The sequence below is a fragment of the Mrakia frigida genome, assembly GCF_051309035.1.
Source record: "Mrakia frigida strain ATCC 22029 unplaced genomic scaffold BDY24scaffold_17, whole genome shotgun sequence".
In the NCBI taxonomy this organism is placed as follows: Eukaryota; Fungi; Basidiomycota; class Tremellomycetes; order Cystofilobasidiales; family Mrakiaceae; genus Mrakia; species Mrakia frigida.
In genome coordinates, this window is record NW_027481264.1 from 93,516 (window position 1) to 118,323 (window position 24,808).

Below are 24,808 nucleotides of genomic sequence, written 5' to 3' on the forward strand. Positions count from 1 at the left end.
TTCAAAGTGAGCTGGTGCAGGCGATGGAAGGCGGAGGGAGGAAGAAGGAGGGAGAGAGGATGAGGAGGGTCTCGAACTCGACTTGACGACGGACTCTCCTTGCGAGTGACCCCTTTCCATTGCTTTTCACAGGCAGATTTTCCCCCAGCGAGATTTCCAGAAGAGGATGCGATCTTCGTGTTGACCAGTAACGATCAAGAGAGATAAGAAATTATCAGGGCCAATCGCTGCCCACCTTTCTCTCTCCACGTTGGGCCCTCGCCTTCTCCCCAGCTCCAGCCCGCACCATCCATCCCTCCTCTGCCTTTTTCCCTCTCTGTTGAGGAATGACCCTTCTACCCATCCCTCCTCTTCTTCGTTCTCTACCTCGACTCAGTACCCGTCCTCTTCCTCTCGTCCGCTTCTACTCTTCCCACGAGTCTCCAGCGACTCCACCCGTCCCAGCAGGAAATCGAGCTCGACCTCCAGATCGTGAGATCTCGACAGGTCCTATCAAGCTCGTTCAAGGGAGTCCTCGTGGACACTACAGCGTGACTCGGAGCGTGGAGGAGGAGGATCCTTACCACGAGAAGGTCAACTTCTGGGACAACCAGGCAGCCTACTTGTTCTTGGGAGAGTGAGTTCCATCAGAGCGAGCGGGGAAGGGAGATGAACTCGAGCTCACCTGTCGTTTCTTCCTCTCGTTTCCACAGAATCGCGAGAGGTAAGCACATCCCTTCCGATGAAGCATCGACGTCTCTACATGCTGACGTTCCTTCCACTCGGTTTCATCAGGATTCTGGGTCGTAGGAGAGCAAGCGTTCAGTGAGTCCCCACACCTCCTTCCCCTCCTTCAACCTCGCCAAACCTCCGTCGTCTCTTTCGTCCATTCTTCTCGCGTAGGATGAGCTGACCATGCTACCTCTCGTTACCCCTTCCACTTCCATTCTCTCAGAACCTGTAAGTGCCTGGTTTCTGTCGATCTTGATCTGGGGGCCGTCTTCCTTGCTTCTCCACTCGAAGCTGACCGACCGCCGACCTTCCCTCTCCTTGATGCTCTCGTTCTCGTCTCCTCCCAGGCCTACACCATCAAGTAGTGAGTCTCACTCTCTCGCCAGCATCTTCTTCACACCGAAATCAATCACGCTGACTCTTCGATCTTCTTTCTTCGCTGCAGCCCATTCGAGAAAGGGCCTCTCTCGCCACGCTTCAGAGGAGAACACGCTCTTCGACGCTACCCGACTGGAGAGGAGAGATGCATTGGTTCGTCTCTTCCCACTCAGTTTTGCCGAACAGAATCTTGGCCTATCCTTCTCGTTGAACTGACTCTTTGATAACTTAACAGCTTGCAAGCTCTGCGAAGCGATCTGTGCGTCCATCTCTCTCGAGCTCATCCTTTCTTCGGTTATCAGACCTGACTCGACCTCTCGTTCTTTTCGCTTGCGCTGGATCTTCTCCATTACTGTTTCCAGGCCCTGCACAGGCTATTACGATCGAGAGTGAGCCGAGGGAAGACGGAAGCAGGAGGACGACGCGATACGGTTCGTCTCCCCCCCTGTCCTCGTTCTGCTGTCTTCCGACCTGAGCTGATCATTTCTCCTGAACCTCCTGAACAGATATCGATATGACGAAGGTATGGTCTCGTTACATTTTTCGTATATCTCCTTGGCGGTATACTGACTTCACCTCTCGCATCGTCGCGTCCTCTCTCACTTTTTTTCAGTGCATCTACTGTGGATTCTGTGAGTCTCACAGCTCTTTTCTCCTCTCGCAATCACTTTTCTGACTCAAAGCTTCGTTCCACAGGTCAAGAAGCTTGCCCCGTGGACGCCATCGTCGAGAGTGAGTCTCGTTTCGTCTTCTCCCATCTCCTTTCGATCTCCTCCTCGCTGACGTCGCCTCCTTTCGATTCCACCTTCCAGCCCAGAACGCCGAATTCTCTACCGAGACGAGAGAAGAGCTCCTCTACAACAAGGAGAAGCTTCTCGAGAATGGAGATCGGATGGAGGCTGAGATTGCGGCCAACTTGTATGCCGACCACGTACGTCGTTTTCTCGTCTTCGTGCCTTTCGATTGCCGGCCGAGTCAACAAAGCTGACATATCGCTCACTCTTCGTCCTTCTGCAGGTCTACCGCTGAAGAACTCGCTTGCACGGAGGATCGTCGAGAAGGAGGAGGAGGAGGAGCTTCGCCGCTCGAGTTGGTAGGAGGAGGATCGTTCGTGTGGGAGAGTGTTAGCGTTGGAGGTGTATATATGTCATTGATTCGTCTAAATATGGTCGGGAGAGAACTCAGGTATCGAGGGAGAGGAGAAGAGGGAAGAAGGCACGGGGCTTGACGCGTCGAAGGAAGGAGTGAAGCAATAGACCAGCGTTCGAAGTGCATCAAGCTTTTTGACGGCGAGATATTCTATGCGTGATGATGCGTTACGGTCGTTGATTCCAATACCAAAGCGAAAATGAGCGATTTTCGAAGTGAGATGAGAGAGAGAGGAAGATGGCGAGGAGCAACGAAGGAAGATGAACTCGGAAAGCCTGTCTTCTTCCCAACTTCCCTCAGTATCAAGATATGCTAGCACAGAGCTTCTATAGATCTGTCTCCCAAAGAATCTTCCATTCCCATACGGCTGGAACAGACTAGAACGCTGTTTGAAAGCAGAAAGCTCAACCTTCGGTCTCTCAGACGCGTCCGAGTTGGTCCGAGGGTTTCGAGGTCGTTGATTTGTTCTGGAAGGTGGGGAATCCGGATCCGAAACCGTCTTCGAGAACATCGAAAGAAGCAGACATGCAGTAAGCGCGGAGGAGGAGAAAGATGCAGCTTTGCACTCGGAGACAGAGCAGACGAAAGGAGCGACGCGACTTGTTTACCTTTTCTTTTGCGTTTCATCAGACCTTCGTTCAGACTGCACAGGAAGCTCCCAAGGGTCTTTCAGAGTTCGCTGCTATCTGAAAGGGAACCGGGTATCACGTTTAGTTGACAGCTCGTGAGGCTAGTCTACGGACGGGCGAGAAGGTGACGACGGCAAAAATGAAAAGATCGCGTCGCGTCTCTCTCTTTCTTCGACTCGTCAAATCTACTGAGAGTCGTGGGCAAGGAAGCGCAGTCTACTAGTAGATACCCAAGAGGGACGCGTTGCATCCGATATCGGCTCCCAAACTCGAGGTTGGAGAAGAACAGATGTGTCAAGAAAAAGTCGTCAACCGAACAGGTCGTTCCAATCTTTCTCCCTTGGCTTCTGCTCACACTCGATCCTGCCCCCCCTTCCTGGTCATCTCCTGCTCAAGTATGAGACGCTGTAGACATCTCGTTGCCCTCGTCGAGCTGTTGTTGACTTTTCGGAGGCTATCGGTGCTCAAATTTGAGCCGCCCCTGCCCTTCTTTCAGACGCCGGTCCCTCGTCTGAAACTAACAAACTGCGATCTTTTTGATCTTCCATCTTGCCCTCCCTCTCTCGTCCAGCCCTTCCTTTCCTCCCACTCTTCTCAGAGAAGAGGTGCAGCGGAAGAGATCGCCAAGCGTCGACGGGATCAGGAGCCGACGGTTCACTCAAGGTTCAGTACTCCGCCCTCTTCTCCTGGGACGATCCGTTTCAGCACTTCTTGGACGCGTCTGCTTGACCTTCGCGTTTTCGATCTCTCTCCCAGCTCTGTTCTCGCCCCAGAAGATGAGAGACCTCGTTCCCCAACGAAGAAACCTTCGTGGAGTGTTGTGAAATTCTTGAGCCACGATGGTCTTCCTCCTTCCCCTTCTTTCTCGAGCTCTCCATGTGTTTTTTCTCTCTTCGGTTATGACTCTTGAAGATATCTGCCCCCTTTCCCCTCAAGACGGGCCGCCTACACTTAGATTGCTTCTTCAGTTGGAAGCTCGTGGTCGCGTTGTTCCTGCTTTCTTTTGTAGGAAGGTTTTCGCATCGGAAGAGAGTACCTGGCAGTATTAGGTTCTTTTTCCTTTGAGTCGATCGCGTCGTGGGGAAGCAGGAATTCCAGAGGCAAGACCCTTCCCTTCTCCAAGAAGGGAGGTCTCGAAATTGGACCTCGGAAGACGAAAGAGCACCACGTTTTTCCTTTCCCTCAAACCGTCAACCTGTTCAGCTCCCTCGCAGCTCTTTTTTTTTGCTTCCCTTCTCCCCCTTCGACTCTCTCAGGTCTCGATCAAGCACCGAGAGTAGGTTTTCGAGGACCACAACGTGAGTCGTTGAACTCTTCTTCCGACATGGCTCTCGACCTGCGTTAGCTCGACCCTTCTCTTCGAGACCTTCCGAGCTAGGGAAGGGAGGACCGCTGTTGGTGTTCCAATCAGACCCATCTTTGAAACCGTTGTACTGACTTCTCTCTCCATGCTCTCTTCTTTTTAAACTTTTGCTTCCTTCTCAGCGCACCAAGCCTCTTCGAAACCGAAACCGTTCTTCCTCCTCCTCCCTGCTCCTTCCTCCCTCGTCCTCCCCTTCTTCGATGACCGATCGGACGTCCTCGCCTCAGGCTTCCTCCTCCTGCCGACGACCATCCCTCTCTCCTACAGCTTCCTCCAGCTTGAAGACGGACGAACTTCCTCCTTTTCGATACGAGACTCAACCTCCTCCCAATCAAGGGGTCTCGCCGCGGAGCGAAGCAAGCGCGCAGAGCTCAACGACCTCGTCCTTCCCTCCTCCTTCGTCGTTCAACCAACTTCACCCACCCTCCCTACCGTCTGTAAACGACCGTCGTCATTCCTCGGCTTCCCCTCCTCCTCATCTCCCAGCTCTCACCCTCCAACGACCTTCAAACCCTCAGGAATCAGGAGCTCTTCCCCCGATATCGCCGTTACACCCCTTTGACTTCGCCGCCTTCGACGCTGGAAGGAGGAGAGGAAGCATCACGGATCCGAGTCTACACGTAGCTTCCACTCAGAGAGGAGGATCCCCTCGAGGATTGGGGAACGGAGGAGCTAGGAGTCCGACAGAACACGACCCATCGTCGTCGTCCTCGAATCCAAACTCGCCGACGCACTCAACCTTCCCTCCGACCTCGTACCCCTTCCCTACCTCGGAACGACGAACATCTATCAACTCCATCACCTCCAACAACTCTGGATCCACTCCCAATCCCAACTCGTTCTACTCTCCTTCGCCTCTTTCAACGGCGAACGGCCAGCAACTCCCTCCTCCTCGTCCCTCCTCCTTCTTCCCTCCTCCTCATCTTCCAAACCCTCGCGACAACTCCATCTCCCCTACCTCGAACGGTCGTACTCCCACTCCAGGAGAAGGAGGATACAGGAAGGTCATGGACGAACCTCCGTCGCCGAAGAGCGGTCGTCCCACAAGCTCGGAGGACAGGATGAACGTCGACGAGGGTCCTCTCGGCGAGAAGCCGAAGAGCTCGATGGGAGAGGGAAGGTTCATGCCTCCTCTCTCTGGCCTTCCTACGAGACCTGGACTCCCAAGACACACGTCTGGATCAGGAGCGATGCCGTCGCGTCCATGGACGCCAACCGAGAGCGCTGGTTCGGGACCGAGTCCGTTTGGGAAGATGGACGGAGTCGTCGCTGGCTCGAGCTTGAAGGAGGGAGCAGGAGCTACTGCAGGAGAGGAGAGGGATAGGTTCTCACACCATCTTCCTCAGTTCGACTACTCTCAGAGGCGACACTCGATCGCCGTCGGATATCCCACTCCCAACTCGTCGTCCGACCAAAACGCTCCTCTCCTCCCTCCTCCTCCGCCAGGCTGGTCCCAAGCAGCTCTCAAGAGGAAGATGTCTCACGATCGAGCTGCAGCCTCCTCCCTACCTCCTCCTCATCAACCTTCAGGACTCGCAGATGGATCCGAACCCGCGTCCCCTTCCTCCGCACCTTTCCGACACCCTCTCGCCCCCGGATCCAACTCAGCGTCTCCCTCGTCCGAAGGAGGCCCTCTCAAACGACGAGGCTCAGCATTCGACTCGAAGATGACCTCTCTATCCCTCTCGGAACGGCCAGACGGAGGAGCTTCCCTCGGAGGAGGATGGTGGGCGGACCGTCGAGATTCGACCGCGTCCCTCTGGAGCAACGCCAGTCACGTCAGCAGCACTGGAGGAGGATACAACACCACTGGATCGACTCAGACGAGCTACACCGGTGGAGGAGGAGGGAGTGGGTCGGAGGCTGGCTCGAAGGGATACGCTTGGCCGGGAGCGGGAGGAGTGTACCACCCTCCAGGAGGATCTCGACCGTGGCAAGGCCCTGGACCGTCAGCGAGTCCGACGGATCCCAACCTCGGAGGACCTCTTTCGAGATCGTCGTCGCCAGTAGGAGGAGCTTCTGCTCCTCCAAACGGTTATGCAGGAGGAGCTGGATCGGTCGAACCTCACGACAATGGACGGCCCGTCTTCAGGGATCTCTCTGGCTACTCGATGAACAACGGTCGAGCCTCTTCCTCCGCTAGGTCGTCCGCCACCGTCACCAGTGGATCGATGCCTCCCCACCACTCCTCTGGTCTCCCATCCAACTCGAAACACTCGTCACCTTCGTCGTCGGTCTCTCCCGTCCCAACTTCGATGCCTCCTCCCTCCTCCTCCAACTTCACTCCCTCCCACCACCCTTCCTCTCACCAGCACGACTCCTCGTCATCTCAAGGATCCTACCAGCAGATGAGCTCTCATCTCGCTCCTCCCTCGAACGCAGGAGATGGAACGACCGTCGACGGAGAGACGCCTTATTCGAGGAGTCCAGAGCTTCGCGTTTCGCACAAGCTTGCTGAAAGGAAGAGGAGGAAGGAGATGAAGGAGCTGTTCGATGAGTTGAGGGATCATCTGCCGGCGGATCGAGGGATGAAATCTTCGAAGTGGGAGATCCTGAGCAAGGGTTAGTCGAGCATCGCTTCTTCGTTCGAGACGCGTCTTCCTTCTTTCTCGATATCGGTCTGACCTTGTTTGCTTTTACTCTCCGACACAGCCGTCGACTACATCAACCAAATTAAGAACACCTCCGAGGCTAAAGATCGAGAGCTCGAGGCTCTCCGACACGAACTTTCAATCTTCCGAGCCTCGCCTTCGTCCGATGATCGATCGAACGGTCGACTCCCTCCTCCCTCTTCCTCTTCTCAAGATCACCACCCTTCCTTCGCTCCTCTCAACCACTCCCTTCACCAGCAACACTACCCTCCTCCTCCCCATCCTCACCACCTCCAAGGCCCTCCTCCCTCGTTCGGCCCTCCTCCAGGATCGTACAACTCAGGCTCGTACTCGATGGGTGCCACCCCTGGTGGGAACTACCAGCCTCCTCATCAATCGTCCTCGGTCAGGTCGTCGTACCCTCCAGTTCCTTCGCCTTCGGAGCAGATGGATTCGAGGAGAGGTTGACGGCGCCGTCGTTTCGTGGTCGTTTTCTTCTCCTTCGTTCCCGATTCTCCCCCCTTCACGTAGACTACATCTTCTCCAAACCATATGTAAAAGTTCATTCTCTCTCACACTACACGCCATAACCCCATCGTACTCATTTGACCACCACGTCGCTCTTTCTTTGCATTTCCTCTCTCTCTCTCTCTCTCTCTCTCTCTCTTTCGTTTGCTGCCTTGCCTCTCCTTTCGTTCTTTCTCTTTGGGCTTTTTGATATCTTCTCCGCTGCACCACACGCACTTGCATCTATACGTACAACCTCCTTTCACGTCTCAACACGCACCGTCTCCTTCGCTCCTCTTTTCCTTTCACGAACACTCTCTTCCTTCCCTGTCGCTTCGTTTCATCTTCGTTTCTCTCTACCTCGCTTTACCTGCCGTTCATACACTTGTCTTTGATCGATCATGGATTTTGTTCCTTTCGTATCTCTTCGACTTGAGCAAAAGCGAAAGAAAAGCGACGATGGAGACGATAAATCAGGCCTCCAACTTCGACGCGTCTCCCTCTCCCGTCCCAACCTCTCGACGAAGAAACGGGCGATTGACGCGAGCTCGAAGCCATGATATCAAGAACGAGCCGAAAGAGTATCCCCAAAAAGTGCCAAACAGAAAAGAAGTGCGATGGGCATGAAGAGGTCGAGAAAGAAGAGTGAGGACGCGTCGAGAAAATAAGAAAAAGGGACGTGAAAGAAGGGAGACCAGGACTGTAGAGCTACAAAAGGGAGAAGAAACGGGATTGGGTGCTACGGAAAAGGTAAGAAAGAAGGGGGCGTATGCATGTGAACGAGGAGAACGGAAGAACGAAAGCGATCTAGGAAAGCGCAAGTAGAATGAACGAACAAGAAACAGAAAAAGGTTGAAAGGAAGAGAAGAGTAGCTATAATTCAACCCTTGAAAAGAAAGCTCTCCCCTCTAACCCCCAAGCAGCGACTCTCGACGCGCTCAGCCCCTCCTCCCGCTCCTCCTCCTCCCCGTCGTATCCCCCGGCCCTCTCCCCTTCCCCTTCCCAACGATCGGGCTCCCACCATCCACGCTCATTCCCAACACACTGCTATCCTCCGGCGAACCAGTCTTCCTCCTGACGTTCCGTCCGTTCGCACTCGCCGGCGTCGTGGCAACCTTCGAAGCCCTCGACCTCGTCGACGTCGAGGCTTCTCCTGTAGCAGCAGCAGCGGCTGCTGTAGCTCGACTTCTGATCCTGGCTGATCGTTTGACTGGGGATGGCTCATCGTCCTTGTTGGCGGCGTGGGAGGTGGAAGCGATAGGGGTGGGAGGGTGAACGTCGTCGGGTTTGGGAGAGGTGGGAGGGTCGGAGAGGGAGGAGGAGGAAAAAGCAGCTCCTGGGGATCCGAGGAGGGTTTGGTCTCGATCTCCTCGTTCTTGTTGATCCTGTTGGTGCTGAGGATCCTGGTCGAGAGGTGGGGAGGTGGATCGTTTCCTTTTGGGTGTAGGGAGAGGTTTGGATTGATGAGCGGGAGGAGTGGGAGGAGGAACGGCGGCGGGAGAGGGAGCGGCAGGTGGAGCTCGAGGTCGAGCGATGGGAGGGTGGTAGACTGGTGGAGGAGGAACGCCGAGAATGTAGGGCTGAGGTGGTGGAATGTTGAATCCTTCTCCGTCGCTGTGCTTGATGTCGAGTTCCATCCCTCTTCCTCCTGATCCGACTCCTGGACTCCAGCTTCCCAGCCCACCGAGCTCCGGCTTGCTCTCGCCTTGGGATAAGGAGAACTGAGAACTGAGAGCGTTGGGAGCCAAGGGAGGAGGAGCGGCTTGTTCCCGACCGAGGGCGAGCTGGGAGAAAGGTTGAGAGAACGATTCCGACTCGGAAAGTCCAGACATCGAAGCTGATCCGTTGGCGTCCAATCCGTTTAGTTTCCGTTCGCCCTCGGCTTCCTCGTCGACAGCCATCGACCAGAGAGGTGCTGGCTCCTCAGGAGCGACTTCGGTTCCTGCTCGAGTTCCGATGGTGGTGTTCTCGAACGAGGTCGAGCTGATGAAGGAGTCGTCTGCGGCGAGGCTGGTGTGAGTTCCGGCGATGGTGGGTTTTCGAAGCCAGGGATGAGTGAGAGCTGCTTCGAGGGAGAGTCGAGTCTTGGGATCCTTGCTGAGAAGTCGATCGACGAAGTCCTTGGCTGAAGGAAGAAAGAGAGGCGAGCAATGGTCAGAGTCGTCGCGTCGAACGAGAAGACGTTCGAACTCACCGATATCCGAGACACCCATCTCCTGGAAAGGTCCGAAGTCGATCCGATCCATCTGCCTCTTCTTGAGACGGACCTCGATGGGGTCGGCGGACTCCTCGGTGAAGGGAAGCAGCTGTGGAAGAAGGACGAACGAACGATGCGTCAGGATCGAAGACAAGATCAACGGAAGAGTTCTTCGGCTCACCTTTGTCAACATCGCATAAACGATAATCCCAACGGACCACGAGTCGACAGCATCGTCGTATCCAACTCCAGCGGGATGAAGAACGACCTGAGGGAAACGGAAAGACAAGTCAGCTCGAGAAAAGGAAGAAAGGAAGAGCGAACGAAGACGAGCTCACCTCCGGCGCCACTGTTTCGAGAAGAGATAGATGGAAGGTCAGTGCGTCGTAGTCAGCGAGCTCGAGATAAGAACGAGGACTCACAGTACTGTGGAGTTCCAACCATCGACTTGAGACTGAAGAAAGAGACGCGATGGTCAGCCTCGAACCAAACCGAAAAGCAACACGAACGAGCTCAACTCACTAGGTTCCACTGTTGTCGCACATCTTCGCGAGTCCAAAGTCAGCGATTTTGACCTTCCTTGGCTCGTCGGAGGTAAGGAGAACGTTCTGAAGGGGACGAGATGGTCAACGATTCGAGACGACGAAAAGGCGAGAAGAAGGGAAAGAGCTCACCTCAGGCTTCAGATCTCGATGGGTAACCCCGAGCCGATGAGTATAGGCCATGGCCTCGCAGATCTGTCGAGTGATGCTGACGGCTTCGTCCTCGGCTGGAGTGGAAAGAGATAAGAGGATGGAAAGGTCAGAACGTGAGTGGACGAAATGTACGAGAGCAAGAAAGAGAACGAACATAGACCTCCCTCCTGCTTTGACATGATGTACTCGAGAAGGTTTCCACCGTCGACGTACTGCAGATGAATCGAGATCAAAGAGTCAGCGACGAGAAGAGAAGACGAGAGGAGAGAGACGAACGAACCTCAAGGATGAGATAGATGATTCGTTTATCCTCGAAGAACTCCTTGAAGTGACAGATGTTGGGCTGAAGAATGCGAAGGTGATTGAAGGTCAGTCTCGAGGTGCAAGACGAGGAAGGAAGGACGAACGTGTTCCAACTTCTCGAGAATATCAATCTCCCGTTCGAAGAGCTTGAGGGTCTTCTCGTTCGATAGGAACTTGTGTTTTTGGATCTCTGTGAGATTAAGCGAAGACGAGTGATTAGTCTAGAGCAAGAGGGAGGGGAGGTCGAGGACAAGGACGAGGTAGCGGGCTCGAGGGAGGGAGGAGGACCAGAACGACGCGACTGACCTTTGATAGCCACGATCTCTCCTCCTTCGAGCGTGATGGCCTTCTTGACGTCGGCGAAGGTTCCAGAACCGAGGGATCCGCTGTTAAAAGCGAGCAAAAACTACGAGTCAGCCGAACAGAAGCCACTAGGACGACAAGAAGGTGAAAACGGGACGAACACGATGTGGTCTTGATTTCGGCGAGACGCGAAGACCCAAAACGAGAGTCAGCTTCCCAATTCCCTTCTCTCCTCATCGTCTTCCTCGATACCAGTACTCACAGAAATCGAACACCTCGCACTACCGAGCCAACGACATCCGCAAAAAAGGTCAGCTTCGTCGAGATCCTGCCTTCGTCTCCTCCTCTCAGCCTCCCAACCCCTGTCTCTTCCCGTTCTCTCTCACCTCCCGTAGCGGAAGAAGAACTCACCCTGTCCTCCGTATCTGCCCACTTATCTGCCTTATGGAACACGAGCTTGACTCCTCCCGTACTAGGAGCCGCTCCAGAGTGCTTGGACGACGCTCCGAGCTCGATCTCGTCGCCGTGAGTGAGGACCTTCTTGCGCCGCTTCACGAGCTTCTCGCCTGAGAGGAAAGGAAAAGGAGGAGGTAAAGACGGGTTGGTCAGCGTGAAGTTGGAAGGTGGTATATGAGGAGGTGAGAAGGCGTACCGTTGAGCCAGGTACCGTTGGAGGAGCTGCAAGGGAGGAGAGGAAGGGAGGGTGAGCGAGCTGACGAAAGGAAGGGAGAGGGAAGAGAGGGACGAACCCGAGGTCTTCGAGGTAGATGATAGGATCCTTGGGGTTGCTCTCGTCGAGGGTGATGGTGCAGTGGTTGTTGCCTGAGGGGAGGGAAGGAAGAGAACAGTATCCGTCAGCACCGAGCTCGGAAGCTACGTGAGCTCATGGCCAGGCCTTCTTTGCCTTTCCCTCTCCCCTGCTAGACTCCTTCAGGTAAAGACTCGACAAGAACAGCTTGGACGTACTGATTCTGAGCTCCTTGAACACAATCTGAGCTCTCTTCTGTCTTCCGAGGAGATACTTTGAAGTCCCGTTCTCGAGCTTGTAGTTGACCCTGTCCGTCGAAGGTTGAGCTTGAGAGGAAGTTTTATCCTTAGCAGGAGTGGTTATGTTCAAGAGGAGTCCCCCTGTAAGAGATTCCCAAAGAGAGAGGGTCAGCTTGAAGAAGCGAGGAAGAGAAAGGGAGCTCTCGAAGAAGGAGAGGGAGGAAGGGAGGAGGAGGAGGGGAAGGGAGGGAACGAACAGTGATCTTGAGCTGGCTCCTGGGAAGGAGGAAGTTGAGATCCCGTAGGTTGAGTAGCAGTTTGAGTAGCTTGAAAATCTTCCGTATCAGAGTCCGTATCCGACATCGTAAAAGAAATGGCGAGGAAGGAGGGGGAGGGGGAGGGAGGAGGTGATGGAGGTCGAGAGGTCGCGCGGCTGATGAGAGAGCTTCTCAGACCAGGAAGGGAGGGTAAAAGTCGATTTCTTGAAGAGGGACGAGATGGGTATACGCTCAAAGGGGTTCAAGGACGAAGAAGAAGAGCGGTTTGGGTGGCGAGAGCGAGAGGGAAGATGGTGTTAGAGGAGAGCGTTGGCTCAGATTGTGCGACCCGTGGGCACGCGTCTGAAAGATCCTTCGAGACCATTTAGAGATATTGTTATCTGGAGATACAGAACAAGAGTCTCGAGCTCAAAGGATTGGGTAGAGAATCGTAGAAATCCTTATTGAAAAACAATTGAACGAGGAGCAGATCTCGACGCAACTCAACTCCAAACGACCACCTCCTCAACCTCCCTCCCTTCTCCCCCTCTCGCCATGGACTCCCCTGCCTCAACCTCGACAGCAGCAGCAGCAGGTCTCTCTGGCTCTGTCTCAGGCTCCGTCCCACCTTCTACAGCTCCAGCTCCCCGAACGAAATCCAAGGTGTACGGAAGTCAGCTCGCAAAGGAAGGAGACGTCCAGTCAGTGTCCTTTCCCTCCCTCACTCCTTCTTTGTCCTAGCTTGAACGGACGGGCTGACCGGCTTCCATGCTCTTTCTGATGGTTACACAGAAAGTATCGAGCCAAGTACAAGGATCTGAAGATCAAGGTCAAGGAGATTGAGAAGGTCAGCTTGAGCTTTCCCTCCCTTCCTCCCCGTTGAGCTCGAGTTCGTTCAAGCTCATTCTTTGCTTCCTTCCCCCTCCTTCACTCGACTTTGTTTGCACAGGATAACGACAAGATCATCCTCAAGATCATGAAGGCCAAGCGAGCTATTCAACGAGTCAGGATGGAACGAGCGTGAGTCTTCTTTCATGAGCTCAGCTCCTCCTTCTCCTCCCCTCCCCTCTCGTTCCTCATCTCGCTCTCGCTTCAGCCCAATCTGACTTCCTCTTCTCCCTTTCTTGACCTCCCTTCAGCATCATCTACGAACGTCTCGCCCTCAACCCTCTCCCACCTCCAACGAGTACCTCCTCTGCTCCTTCACCTCCCTCGCTCGAGTCCTTCCTCGTCCTCTCGACCTCAACCTCAGCACCTATCCCAGCACCCGTCCCAGCCACCTCAGCACCAGCGCCAACACCAGTATCAGCCATAGGTCTTCCTCCTCCAGCCCCTCTCGTCGCTTTGGCTCCCGTTCCAATGGAGGTCTCGCCGCCAACGAACGGAGCAGGAGGAGAGGGAGCGTCGGTTGGACTCGTCGACGCTGGACCTCCTTTCCCTACGCCTACGGTTTGATGCTGGACTGGGCCGAGCGGGAGAGTGGGACGAGAGTTCGATGTGTTGTTTGTAACGAGTATGGACGTTCTGGCTCTGTTTTGTGAGTGGGTTGAAAAGAGAGAGGGCGAGGGGGGGAAAGGAGAGACTTGGGACAAGCGAGCCGTCTCGTTGCTGTGTTTTGCTGCTACCACGACTGGGTACCATCTTTGACGAGCGAGAAGGGAAGCTCGTTACGATCGGATAGTAGCCGAGCAAGCTCGTTCTTCGCTCTCTCGTTGGCCTTCATTCGGGCCTCTGCGAGACCTAGGAGAGAAGGCGACGACGAACAGACGATTGGGGACGAAACCAGAGAGGGGATGAGCGGATGCAGCGGTCACGAAGATGAAAACACAACCAGGAGATGCGTACTATCTCGAGATAAACGATGAGCGAGGGGAGGGAAGAGAGGAGGGGCAAAAACGAAGTACGAAGTGAGCGTGTCAACAACGTGAAAGCTTAGAGAGCGTGCACGCAGCGAAGAGTATGGCCAAGCAGTAGATCTGAGATGGGCTACTAGGTTAAGATGACGTAGCGTGAATGCAAAGGAAAGGGGGGAACAAGGAGTCACTCTCGACGCGTTCGATTTGCGCACTTTGCTCACGAAGAGGGAGATCCGATCGTAAAGCGAAGAGCTGTATGTAGATACTGACTGCAGAGGTCGAAGAATAGAGAGTGAGGTATGTACAAAAGAGGCGAAAGAAGGATGGAGAGAACCAGCAAAAGAAGAAAGGACAACAAACGAAGGGAAAAGTGACGCGACGACTCGTCGAGACAAGAAATGATAAAAACGACGATCCCCAACACGAACCGACCAACTAGTCCCGTGGGACCCGACTCATGCGTCGAAGACCATCGAAGAAGGTTCTCAAGATCCATCAAGAGACCGAATCCAGAGTGGAATCGGTCTCGAAGCGAGGGATCCTCCAGCAACGCCTTGAACTCCCTCCCTCTGCCATGATCCTCCTCGTCGACGCTCCTCTCCAACTCTGAGCGAAGTTCTCCGCACATCAACCACACAAAGAACGTCCTGAATCGTTTGAGCTCCTTCGAGTTCTGGTTCCGCTCGGTGGAAGTTAATCCGAGTGCGAAATTGTCGATTTGAGGGAGGGAGGGCTTCTCGTCTCTCCGTCTCATCCCAATCTACGCTCCAGCTCCTCTGATGAGCTGTTTCAGCAAAGTGATTCGGGGGTGTAGCTGAGACGCTGGTTTGACAGTGAGCCTTCCTTTCGTTCGCTCTCTCTCCTCGACTCGTTCAAAACTGACGCGTCGCTCTTGGGGTTTCTCTCCTCCGTCCTTTGCAGCTTCCGCGTCTTTCTCTCAAACACAACGGTCTCCTCGGCACCTACTCTTCAACCCTCTCGTATCTTCCTCCTCACCGTCCGTCGGAAAGCCTGCTCTTGCCTCGGCTCTTCGTTTTCGGATCGGTCTCGTCTGCCTTCTTCCCTCCTTGCTTAATCCTGTATGTAGCGCCCTCCCATCCACTTTCTCCCTTCCTCCGTGACCTGACTGACTTTGACATTCATAACTTCTCCATCAGATCGTAGCTCGTGGTCTCTCACGTCTTCTGGCACTCGTCTTTTGCCCTTCGCTCTTTTGATCACGTCTCCAGTGAGTCTCTCCTCTCACGAGGTCGCTCTTTCATCACCTGCTGGAAACAAACTGACCTTTCCTTCTTTTCTCTCTTTCCCGGCCTGCCTCTCCAGTCCCATACCGCCCTCGCTGACTGTACGAGAACCAGAAGGCGTCGTCGCGTCGATCTCCACCTCGGAGTCGCTTTGGTCGTTTGCTTTCCTATTCATCACGAAACCTCTACTACTTTGCCTTCAAGCAGCTATGACATCCCTTTTCAGCAATCTAGACTTCATCTGTACCTCCTACCAAGGGATCGAGAGGCTCGAAAGAAGAGGATGAGAGGGGCGACGCGGCTCTCAACGCCGTTTCTCTTTCGACGTCTTTTATGATGGTGTTGAGGGCCCGGAGGACCTGGGTTCAGCATGTACTGATGTCAATGTGCGTCGTAGATCGAAGAGAAAGGGAACCGAAAGGCGAGAAGGACGGTTCCGAGCTCAGCCCCCGCTCGTTGAAGTCCGACGGGAGTTGAGGAGGCGAGGAGGAAAATTTGCGGGTCTTAGAATTAGTCTCAAGAAGGAAGACCATCCTCTATATCGAGGGACTCGTTTGTGGCCTCTTCGATAATCTCGACGAGGCTGGGTAGCTGGAGGCGTTCGAGGCAAGGGAGGAGGGAGAGGAGGAGGGGGGGGAGAGTGGAACGAGAACGGGGATATCTATACAGTTGAGGCTATAGGTGCTACATCGACAATGATTAATGGAACTAACATATATGAAGCTTCTCAGGTCGAAAGAAGGGGACCTGAGAGTTACGAGGAGCTGAGAAATCAAAGGCTGAAGGGAGAGGGAAGGGAAGGTCGAGCTCACCTCCCGGTCGATTCAGCCCAAGGCTAGAACTGTCCATAGATCTCGCATTGAACCGAATAAAAGTAGCTCGGGAGACTCAGATTTGAGGTAGGAAGCTTCTGCGTAAAACTTGGACGTTTCGGAGAAAAAGGAGGACGGTGAGGGCTGCGAAAACTCGATAAAGAAGGAGAAAAACAGAGAGGGAAGCTGGTTCCCCTCCGACTGCATCAACCTCCTCTCCCTCCCTCCTTCTTCCTTACACCTACCCTCCCCCTTCCTTCCACCTCTACCGACTATGTCGAGCCCTTCTCCCCCTCCTCGAGTTCCTCTAGAGATCATCGACAAGATCATCGAGCACTCATGGGACTCCCCGTCCACCCTCGCCGCTTGGTGCTCCGTCTCGCAGAGGTTCCTCGACGTTGTTTCTCCTCTCCTCCATCGAAGAGTCGTCCTCAAAAGGCCACAGGACCTGATGAGCTTCCTGCCACTACTCGTGAGTTTGATCCCTTTCGCTCATCATTCCCCTTCTCCGAGCTGAACTCTCTCTTCTCTCCCGCACCCCGTCGCCCTTCCCTCGACGTCGACTCCTTCCATCACCTCGAAATCCTCGCTCTTCCATCCCAAGAAGATGCTTTCCTCCTCTTCAACCAAATCACTCAGAGGCCTCTCACTCTGAGCAACATGACTCTTCGGATCACTTGGAACGGATGGATGCCGGAGAGTGCTCGGATTTGGTTTTGAATCCCCACCCTTCTCACACTCCTTCGACCCAAGGAGTTTCAAGAGATCGGTAATACAGGGAACCTTCTCAGTAAGCATTGTTCTTCCGCTTTTCCCTCCGACTTCGACTCCGAACGCTGATGCTATCTTCTCTCTTCGGTTTCTCCAGCCCTCTCAGTCTCTGGCCTCCTCTTCGACTCGTTCCTCCGACACGCCTTGAAGTGGAAACACCGTCCCAGCTTCCTCATCACCCTTTACAACGACATCTTCGAGCTGTTCTCGCGTCAGCAACGGATCGACCGCTCCCGCGCCACCTACGACCTTGCCTTTGCGGTCAAGGATGAGAGGGAGGTCGTCGTCGTTGGACAAGATCGTTTCGGACGTCGAGAGGACTCGAGCTTGGTTCAAAGGACAGTCTGTCCTCGAGAAGAGTCAGGATCGGGAGACGATCTGGAGAATCTGGAGAATCAAGGACGTCAGGCGACATATCGTCCTCGAGGAGTCGAAGCTTGGCTGTGAGTTGTTTTGACGACACGTCGTTTGCAAGCGCTGATCATTGACTTCGTCTCGTTCTTCTCTGTCCCCTTCCATGTATACAGTTCTCGAGTCCGCTTGGAAAAAGATGGTTCTCGAGAACGATCATCTCGCTGAGGCTCGTCGTGAGTTTTCAATCTTCACGCTTCGTTTCACGCGTCGAGAACTGACTCCTCCTCTTACCTCTTGTTTTGACTCTACCAGGTCGAGTTGAGGAGGAGCAAGACGCTGCCATCGCTGCTACTGCTGTCGCCGCCGCCGTCGCTCTCGTCGCTGCTCCCTCTCCCTCTCCTCTCTCTCTTGCTCCAAGACGTCCCATCGGTCAGAAGGTCACCTCTACCAGCACTAAAGCATCTCCGTCTCCTGGTAAGTTGAACGCAGTCGAACGCACTCGACTTTCTCTCGACGCTTCGCGACTCAAAAGCACGCCGCTGACCTTCGACCTCTTCCCCCCTTCCTCTTCTTGCCCTCTCAGATGCTATTAAACGTGACTGCCAAAGTTTCTTTGGTTCACAGAGTGGATCAGCCGGCCGATCCTTCCTCACCGTCCAAGGTGAGCAAAATCTCTCTTTTCTTCCTCTCTCTTCGTCGACGAGTTCTCGAGACGAAAGAGCGGTCGTGCTGACCCGTTTCCCTCCCCGTGTTCTTCTCAGCCTCGGAGGATGAGGATGTCTTCTCAAACTACTCTATCAAGCAGCGCCAAGGCAGGATTCCCGAACTCCCATCCGCTCGCATCACCTCGGTTCTCTCCCTCCCTCACGCCAACATCGCCTCCTCCCTCGTCAAACACCTCCTACCTAACGCCTCAAACTCTTCAAAGCACAAGAAGAAGATCACTGCTCTCGAGACCTACCTCGGACATCTGATGGAGCTCTTTTCTTCAACCGTCGTCCCCCTCTCTCGAGTGACGGAGATCATCGACTTCATGGTGGACGCGTCGACCCAAAACCCCTTCCCCAACGCCGACAACCACTGCCTCGGAGAAGACGGAGCCGCCCGCGTCAAGGAGTTCCGGATCTTTCGAATCTACGTTCTCGGGATGCTCTGCGACGATCTTCGTGTTCGGGGACGGTTGTTCTCAGGGTTTGGGATTTTGGGTCGATTGGAACAGCTCCGGTGGACTCTCGAAGAGGTAGACTAGTAGATACTCTCGCGTTTGTTTCTTCTTCGTTTGCTTTCGTCGCCGTTTCGTTCTTCCCTTTCCTCATTTTCGTCCGATCCCCTCCCTCCGACCCCTCTCTCTCTCTTTCTCTTCTATCGGCTCCCCACCCCGTACATATCATCCTTCCTTATCTCTCTCTTCTCTGTTTACGGTGTCTTCTTTCCTTTTCGTCCCTCTCTCGCCTCTCCCCCTCCATCCTCTCTCGCCTTTGGTCCCCTGGTTTTGCATCGTTTTGTTCCCTCCTCTCCGTCTCCTACTGGCTTCTTTCTTATTTTTCCATTGCCTCATATTGTCATTCTCTAGTTCTATATCGCTTCGGCCTCTCGTTCGTTCTCGTATGACTCTTTCTCCCTCCTTTCGAAACAGGAGACGACGCGTCGAGAACGTCTTTCTCCCCCGACCCCAGAGACGGTGACAGTCCTTAGAAGTCCCGCAGCTCAAAAAGTGTACCTACGAGCCAGTTTCAAAGGACTTCTGCACAGAGGCGGGAGGTTAGACTAGGGCATCCGGAGATGATCAGCGAAACGCGCCTCGTTCGCTTCCTCTCCATCTGTTTCAAGCTTTTCGATCTAACCGTTGTTCCTCACATTGAGCTTGCCATAGAAAGTGTCAATGGGGTATTGACTCGTTGGATGGCTGATGAGCCGACGAAGGTGGAGGGAGAGTCGAGACGATGCGCGCGTCGTTGAGTTGGTCTGGCTGGACAAAGAAAAGGACGTTTGCCTAGCTGGAAATTTGAAGATCTAAATTTCCTCGACTACTAAACCAACACCAGATCCGTAGAGCGAAGGTGTCAATTTAGATAGGGGAACCAGCAACGAGGAGGCGCGACGGTGGAGGAGTGAAGAGGAGAGCCGAAGCATCGAGGCAGGAAGTTTTCCCATCGACTCGAAGACATGAAGGTGACGATAGCAAGACGGTACTCACTCATACCCAAGATTAAATGTTGACCCGAATTCGAGAAGGGGGCGAAACAGCGATTGATCTTCTCGAGAATCTCTCCTTCGACTTTCTCCCTCGACCACGACCATCTCTGACTCCTTCCTTCTGTCCTTCTCGTACGTCCATCCATTCCCTCTCCTCGTAGAAGGTGGAAGCTGACCTCCTTATCTGTATACAGCTTGACCTCTTTCACGCTAAATCCGCCCTCCAGCCTCTCGTACTGCGAACGCTTGAAAGGACCTTCTTCCCTCCATCTTCTTCCCTTCCTTCCTCGCCTTCCCTCCCTCGATCCTCCCTCTTCTTCTCTTTTCTTTCGACAACCAGTCATGGCGAACGATTCTCCCACTGGTGCTCCTTCCAAAAACAGGTAAGCAGCTCGCCTTTCTTGCATACTCGAGGGGAGAGGGCAATGTGGAGGAGGAAGGAAGGGTGTTGAGCTTCGTCCATCTCGCTCTCCCTCGATTGACCATCTCTCTTTCTTCTTTTCCCTTTCCTTCAGACCCGAGTCCTCCTCGAACTCAGAGTCATGGACCATCTCAAATCTCGAAGCCGAGACTTCAGCTTCCTTCTCGTTTGCAAAACCTCTCAACAAGGGACCTCCTCCCTCAGGTTTCGCGAACCTGAATCGAACTGGAGGTCCCCATCCTCCCGATCCTGCATCCTCCTCCCCCCCCTTCTTTCAAAACGAACAGCCCACCTTCGGAGCATCTTCCTCCTCGTTCAAGTCTCATCATCAGCAGCAGCCGTCCTCGTCCTCCTCGTCGTCGTCCACGAAACCCGCTCCTCCGAATCGTTCCCACGCTCCTCCTCCCGCCGCTTCTCCTTCTTCTTCCTTGACCCCATCGGATGCTTCCAAGACTTGGGTCTCGGGACCAAGTCAGCTTCTCAAACTTCCCACTCGAACCGAATCTACTCGACCAGGAACTGGTCCATCGAACAACAACAGCAGCAGCACGCATTCACCTTCCTCCAAACATCGACCTCCTCCATCCGCCAGTCCTCCTCGTCCAACATCGTCTCGCCACGATCAGCAGCCTTCGAACAAGCAAACGAGACCGTCTATAACTCAGCAGCAGCAGTCTCGAATGGGAACTAGAGGAGCAGGGGTAGGAGAGAGAGCCAAGTCGAGCGGACGAGGAGGGACGAGGACCGACCTCGAGCAGGACGAGTTGGACGACGAAGGTCTCGGATCTTCGGTTGAGAGCTTGAAGGGGAAGCCTCGAGCAGCAGAGAAGATCCCGTCCGGTCAAGGATTCGGAGCCTACGCTGGAGCCAAGACGTCGTTCGAACAGAGACCATCCTCGTCGTCTCGAACAACCGGAGGAGGAGGAAGAGATCCCACCGTCTCCGAGTACTTCAACTCTCCACCTGCCACCAACTGCGATGACGATCCTGTCTTCGACGAACCCAACACCAGCAACCCTCCTCGTCTCCCTTCGAAACCAACGACCAAGAACCCTCCCGTCTCGAAACCACCTCCGGCCGCTTCCGCCTCGACAGGTCGTCGCTCCCACTCTGCTCGACCCGAAGAAGCTTTCAAGCACGTCACCAGCCAATCAGGAGGAGGAGGAGGAGGTCCCTCTCATCCCAACCCAGAGATCGTCGTCGTCGGAACTTCGTCAGGTAAAGGTCAACAGCAGCAAAGAGTCAGGTCGAAGCCAGTCAGTGGAACAAGCTCTGGAAACTCGCTCGGAGGAGATGCATCGCCCGTAGGAGGAGGAGGAGGAGCTCCCAAACCTTCGAATGGAGCAGATGGAACGAGAAGGAGGTTGCTTCCTGTAGAAGGAGGGCCCTCGGGGAGTGGGAGCGGAGCGAGAAAGCCGTCAGCAGTTTCTGGAGGAGGAGGAGGGGAGAGGAGGAAGAGGCCGAACGACGACGACAAGGAGAACCCTCGAAGGAAGGTGTCGAGAGTCGTAAGGGATCTCGAGGATACGGTCTCTCAGTTCGAGCGCAGAGGAGAGGAGATTACGAGACTTGTGAGTTTCAGCTCTGTTCGTTGGCTTTCGACGCGTTCGAGGCCAAGCTGACTGCGTGTATGCGTCGTCTTTGGATGGGTTGAGCAGAAACTTGAGATTGGGAGTCACGAGAAGAGGCAGAAAGAGCTCGAGGCGCAGGTTGCTACGGCGAAGAAGCTGGCTACTGAGATCAGGAGGAAGTGAGTCTCTTTCCTCTTCCTCTCTTTGCCCTTCTCGCTCTTCGTCCGGCTGACTTATTTTGTGCCACTCCGAATAGGTTCGCCGATGTCGAGGATACCGTGTAAGTCTACTTGAGCGGACTCGAACGCTCGATGAGCTCGCTCGAAGACGTCCGCTGAACTTTCCTTCGTTTCGCTCAGCACTGGAATCATCAAGTCTAAGAAGGATCTCGACGATTCAAGAGCCGCCATGAGCAAGGAAGTTGAGGGATACCAAGCTGTCATCAATGAGCTTCACGAGTGGGATACAAGTTCGTCTTCCTGCTACGTTGCTTTTTCTCCTCGTCGCGTCTCTCCCGCCGCTCGACTGACGTCTCCCTCTTTCGTCCTCGTTGCTTCCACAGCTCGAGAAGATCTCCTTCGATCTGGAAATACCTGGTTCGAGCGTCAACGTTCAGCTCTCAAGGAGGTCCTCCTACCCCTTCAAGTCTCCAAAGACGAAGCCGAAGCCAGAGCGACCAAGTCGGAACAGTCGCTCGCCGTTCTCAAGGAAGATCTCTCCAACAAGGCTAGCGATCTCGCCGAGAAGTCGAATCGAGTTGGATATCTCGAGGAGGAGTCTGTGAAGAAGGGTGAGTAGCTTCGATCTCAAAGAGTCGAGTGACGGAGGAGAGGAAACGGGGGACTGACGACGCGCTTCCCTTTTCTTCCAGACTCGAGCATCAACGCTTTGGTGTGAGCTGTCTTCTCTACCTCGAAAGAAACCTTGAAACAGTTTCCTGATATCCTTTTCCCTCTTCGAATCAACAGCGAGGACATCAAGGTCATCAACAGAGAGCACCGAGCAGCCGTCGAGGAACTCAAGAAAGAGCTCAAGACTCTTCGAGAGCTGTGAGTGCTTCCTCCTTCGCCTCCTCCCCTCTCTCCCTCTCTCGTCTGAACTTTGATCCTTTCTCTTTTGTCTCGTTCCAGGTTGACGAAGGCCGAAGGAAACACCAGCGACCTCGAAGCAGCAGCCGCCGAATGCGAACGAGAAATCGACCAGTGCAAGACTCAGCTCGCCGCTAAGGAACCCGAACTCCCCGTCCTTCAGCAGAAAATCACTGATCTCGACAAGAGTCTTCAGGAGAAGGAGGGACTCGTCGCCAACCTCCAACGAGACCTTGGAACTCAGACGAAAGCTGTTGAGGAAGCTAAGAAGACGTGTGTCTCAGACTCGACTTTCATTCGACGCGTCTGGATCACTGACTCCTTCGGTCTCTTCCCTTGATTTCTGGATCTAGCTCCGAAGCATTCAAGACCGATCTCGGAAACGCTCGAACTCGACTCGAGGAACTCGAAGGTCATCTCTCCCGAGCGACCGAGGACCTCAAGGCTGCTCGAGAGGAAGGCAAGAAGGCCGTCGAGGAGAAGGAGCAGAAGATCAACTCGCTCGCCGAAGCTCTCGAGGATATCAAGAAGGAACATTTCGAGGTGACGAGGAACCTGGATGTCACGAGGACGAAGCTGGAGGCGAGTGAGACGCTATTCAAGGGATCGGAGGGGAGGTGAGTTCGATTTCTCTTTCCTTCGAGGCTCGAGGTGGTTTGAGGCTGGTACGATGCTCGAGACGAACGACGAAAGCTCACTTCGGTTTTGGTTTTTCTTCGACGTCGACTACAGGGTTCAAGAGCTCACCAAGGACAAGAAGGTGAGAGCCGAAATGCCAGAGTTTGGGGTTGGAGGAGAGGTCGTTTCGCTGACATCCTTCCCTCCTCCTTTCCCTTCATTCACTCCACAGGGACTCGAGAGGTCAGTCGAAGAACTACGCCAGAAGATCCAAGAACTCAACAGTGGAGGATCGACTTCCTCAGTGAGTCCGAAGATCTGAGCCTTCTTGTCTGAATCTCGAACCGAAGTCAAAGTTGACTCCTCGGTTTCTTCCACTTTGTTCAGGGCGACGCGAGCCATTCTCGATCCGAGTTCGACATCCTTGCTCAGAACCTCAAGGCTGCAGAGGCTTCTAGTGCTGATTCGGCTACTCAGTTGAAGAAGGTGCGTCTCCGAGATTTCAACGGCTCTCGTTTCTCTTCCGACTGACGCGTCTTTCTCCTTCTCCTCGTTGATAGGCTAATGTTCAAGTCGTCGATCTTCAGAAACAGGTTGACGCTGCTTCTTCTCTCGAATCGAAACTCGCCGAAGCTGAGTCGAAGAGGGTCGCGGCTGAGGAGAATCAGAAGCAGGTTCGTCGTGTCCTTTCCCTCCGCTCATACGACGCCCGCTTCTGCTTGTTCTTTCGCCTGGCTGACTGGATCTCTCTCCACCCACGTTCTCTCTCCAGATGAAATCCGAACTCGAACATACCGTCAACGCTCTCTCCTCCCTTCGAATCAACGCTGCCTCGGACAAGGAAGCGATCGACAAGTACAAGCGACAGGCTTCGAGTCTTCAAAACACCGTCCAAGAGCTCCAGGAGAAGAAGAGAACTCTCGCCGATAGGTTCCAGCACAAGAGTGGCCCGTTGGATCCAGACGAAGGAAAGGCTGTCGATGCAATCACAGTCGTGATCGAAAGTTAGTCTTCCCTTCGACCTTCCTTCGTCCTTCCCTCCCTCCTCGAACCCGTCAGCTGACCTTTGATCGGTTGGCCCTGATCAGACTCCTTCGGAAATCGAGACGTCGGTCTTGGAAATAAGATCAAGATGGTACGTATATTGGACGTGACGACGCGTTCTCCGAGCCGGTGCTGACTTTGCTTCCTTCCGTCCTCCAGCTGGACAACAAGGTCAAGACGCTCGAACGAGAGAAGAAGGACCTCGAAGCCAAGTCAGTCTTCGTTATGTTCTTGATCCATCTCGACTCCTTTCGTTCTGACTCGAGATCGTTCGTTCCCCTCGTTCCGCGGCGCAGACTCGCCAGAGCCAACGTCGGCAAACCTCGAAACCTCATCGAACCAGATCGCTACGCCGTCAGCTCTCCAGCCTCCGAGCAAGAACAGGAAGACGTGAGTCCAAGCTTCTTGTCCGCTCGTTGTTGGACGAATCGAGGCTGAAGGAGCTCTTCCTTCTTCTTTGTTTCCCTTCAGTCCTCAGGCTCGGGCGGAAGTGGGAACAGGAAACTCGACTCGCCAACGTCTCCAACTCCTCACACCGCCGCCGCTGGATCGAGCAAGCAGCCTGGACCTTTGAAGTCGGCTCTCAAGGCTTCGTCGAAGATGCTTCCGCCTCCGGTCCCGTCTCGTCCGTCGAGCAAGTGAGCTGCGTTTCTCTTCCTTTCAAGCTTCGATTCGAGGCTGACTCTTCTTCTACCAACTTCTTCTCGTGCAGGAACCGATCCGACGAAGCCAGTCCCGAGTCGCCAGAAGCAGAAACGCAGAT

The 24,808-nt window shown here is 54.3% G+C and overlaps 8 protein-coding genes across 8 annotated transcripts; 6 read left to right on the forward strand and 2 right to left on the reverse strand.

The window, feature by feature from the left end:
- The first annotated feature begins 282 nt into the window (after positions 1-282).
- BDY24DRAFT_351807 (NuoI/complex I 23 kDa subunit family protein) lies at positions 283-2,225 on the forward strand. Its single transcript, XM_076637724.1, has 13 exons — positions 283-616; positions 693-703; positions 775-804; positions 835-839; positions 1,059-1,075; positions 1,157-1,242; positions 1,325-1,348; positions 1,452-1,520; positions 1,596-1,612; positions 1,703-1,721; positions 1,786-1,821; positions 1,902-2,020; positions 2,107-2,225. The coding sequence occupies exons 1-13, from the start codon at positions 327-329 to the stop codon at positions 2,116-2,118; spliced, it is 735 nt and encodes a 244-aa protein (XP_076496167.1). The 5' UTR covers positions 283-326; the 3' UTR covers positions 2,119-2,225.
- Positions 2,226-6,578: 4,353 nt separating this feature from the next.
- Positions 6,579-6,797, forward strand: BDY24DRAFT_340926 (bHLH transcription factor-like protein; the record flags this gene model as incomplete). The annotated part of the gene is made up of 1 exon (XM_076637421.1): positions 6,579-6,797. One exon carries the CDS (start codon positions 6,579-6,581, stop codon positions 6,795-6,797), a length of 219 nt encoding a protein of 72 aa, XP_076496168.1.
- A 1,070-nt stretch (positions 6,798-7,867) lies between these two features.
- On the reverse strand, positions 7,868-12,384 carry BDY24DRAFT_434978 (kinase-like domain-containing protein). Its single transcript, XM_076644165.1, has 18 exons — positions 12,071-12,384; positions 11,793-11,954; positions 11,576-11,648; positions 11,479-11,504; positions 11,238-11,392; positions 11,089-11,107; positions 10,988-10,997; positions 10,830-10,909; positions 10,628-10,713; positions 10,501-10,563; positions 10,375-10,432; positions 10,200-10,294; positions 10,048-10,133; positions 9,948-9,979; positions 9,864-9,874; positions 9,707-9,793; positions 9,523-9,634; positions 7,868-9,453 (listed from the first exon to the last, which is right to left on the reverse strand). The coding sequence occupies exons 1-18, from the start codon at positions 12,174-12,176 to the stop codon at positions 8,267-8,269; spliced, it is 2,448 nt and encodes an 815-aa protein (XP_076496169.1). The 5' UTR covers positions 12,177-12,384; the 3' UTR covers positions 7,868-8,266.
- Positions 12,385-12,582: 198 nt separating this feature from the next.
- On the forward strand, positions 12,583-13,961 carry BDY24DRAFT_390328 (uncharacterized protein). The gene is made up of 4 exons (XM_076640639.1): positions 12,583-12,771; positions 12,863-12,917; positions 13,020-13,090; positions 13,210-13,961. The coding sequence occupies exons 1-4, from the start codon at positions 12,626-12,628 to the stop codon at positions 13,523-13,525; spliced, it is 588 nt and encodes a 195-aa protein (XP_076496170.1). The 5' UTR covers positions 12,583-12,625; the 3' UTR covers positions 13,526-13,961.
- BDY24DRAFT_390329 (uncharacterized protein) lies at positions 13,953-14,574 on the reverse strand. Its single transcript, XM_076640640.1, has one exon. It carries the CDS (start codon positions 14,552-14,554, stop codon positions 14,144-14,146), a length of 411 nt encoding a protein of 136 aa, XP_076496171.1. The 5' UTR covers positions 14,555-14,574; the 3' UTR covers positions 13,953-14,143.
- A 1,613-nt stretch (positions 14,575-16,187) lies between these two features.
- Positions 16,188-17,126, forward strand: BDY24DRAFT_390333 (uncharacterized protein). Its single transcript, XM_076640641.1, has 3 exons — positions 16,188-16,454; positions 16,590-16,772; positions 16,851-17,126. Exons 1-2 carry the CDS (start codon positions 16,257-16,259, stop codon positions 16,635-16,637), a joined length of 246 nt encoding a protein of 81 aa, XP_076496172.1. The 5' UTR covers positions 16,188-16,256; the 3' UTR covers positions 16,638-16,772; positions 16,851-17,126.
- Positions 16,996-18,729, forward strand: BDY24DRAFT_390335 (uncharacterized protein; the record flags this gene model as incomplete). The annotated part of the gene is made up of 6 exons (XM_076640642.1): positions 16,996-17,196; positions 17,281-17,340; positions 17,420-17,581; positions 17,691-17,768; positions 17,869-18,196; positions 18,411-18,729. Coding segments are annotated over exons 1-6 (1,073 nt in total), but the record flags the coding sequence as incomplete, so codon positions are not given.
- Positions 18,730-19,394: 665 nt separating this feature from the next.
- BDY24DRAFT_71112 (uncharacterized protein) lies at positions 19,395-24,737 on the forward strand. The gene is made up of 19 exons (XM_076645076.1): positions 19,395-19,435; positions 19,498-19,686; positions 19,819-21,295; positions 21,383-21,474; positions 21,552-21,575; positions 21,655-21,764; positions 21,858-22,085; positions 22,167-22,188; positions 22,264-22,344; positions 22,426-22,656; positions 22,737-23,000; positions 23,116-23,143; positions 23,234-23,305; positions 23,389-23,487; positions 23,562-23,675; positions 23,774-24,005; positions 24,090-24,136; positions 24,205-24,435; positions 24,517-24,737. Exons 2-19 carry the CDS (start codon positions 19,646-19,648, stop codon positions 24,685-24,687), a joined length of 3,564 nt encoding a protein of 1,187 aa, XP_076496174.1. The 5' UTR covers positions 19,395-19,435; positions 19,498-19,645; the 3' UTR covers positions 24,688-24,737.
- Positions 24,738-24,808: the final 71 nt, after the last annotated feature.

Bases quoted from the DNA above. Each gene is read 5' to 3' on its own strand.
- BDY24DRAFT_434978 (XM_076644165.1), bottom strand. From the start codon at position 12,176: ATGTCGGATACGGACTCTGATACGGAAGATTTTCAAGCTACTCAAACT. The intron at 9,980-10,047 runs GTGAGTTGAGCT...CTCTTTCTTCAG, and splicing joins TGCGACAACAGTGGAACCTA to TCTCAAGTCGATGGTTGGAA. The intron at 9,635-9,706 runs GTGAGCCGAAGA...CTTCTTCCACAG, and splicing joins TTTATGCGATGTTGACAAAG to CTGCTTCCCTTCACCGAGGA.
- BDY24DRAFT_71112 (XM_076645076.1), top strand. From the start codon at position 19,646: ATGGCGAACGATTCTCCCACTGGTGCTCCTTCCAAAAACAG. The intron at 22,189-22,263 runs GTGAGCTGTCTT...TCGAATCAACAG, and splicing joins TCGAGCATCAACGCTTTGGT to CGAGGACATCAAGGTCATCA. The intron at 22,345-22,425 runs GTGAGTGCTTCC...GTCTCGTTCCAG, and splicing joins CTCAAGACTCTTCGAGAGCT to GTTGACGAAGGCCGAAGGAA.
- BDY24DRAFT_390328 (XM_076640639.1), top strand. From the start codon at position 12,626: ATGGACTCCCCTGCCTCAACCTCGACAGCAGCAGCAGCAGGTCTCTCT. The intron at 12,918-13,019 runs GTCAGCTTGAGC...TTGTTTGCACAG, and splicing joins AGGTCAAGGAGATTGAGAAG to GATAACGACAAGATCATCCT. The intron at 13,091-13,209 runs GTGAGTCTTCTT...ACCTCCCTTCAG, and splicing joins CGAGTCAGGATGGAACGAGC to CATCATCTACGAACGTCTCG.
- BDY24DRAFT_351807 (XM_076637724.1), top strand. From the start codon at position 327: ATGACCCTTCTACCCATCCCTCCTCTTCTTCGTTCTCTACCTCGACTC. The intron at 1,243-1,324 runs GTTCGTCTCTTC...ATAACTTAACAG, and splicing joins TGGAGAGGAGAGATGCATTG to CTTGCAAGCTCTGCGAAGCG. The intron at 1,822-1,901 runs GTGAGTCTCGTT...TCCACCTTCCAG, and splicing joins CGTGGACGCCATCGTCGAGA to CCCAGAACGCCGAATTCTCT.
- BDY24DRAFT_390333 (XM_076640641.1), top strand. From the start codon at position 16,257: ATGTCGAGCCCTTCTCCCCCTCCTCGAGTTCCTCTAGAGATCATCGAC. The intron at 16,455-16,589 runs GTGAGTTTGATC...CATCCCAAGAAG, and splicing joins TGAGCTTCCTGCCACTACTC to ATGCTTTCCTCCTCTTCAAC.
- BDY24DRAFT_390329 (XM_076640640.1), bottom strand. From the start codon at position 14,554: ATGTGCGGAGAACTTCGCTCAGAGTTGGAGAGGAGCGTCGACGAGGAG.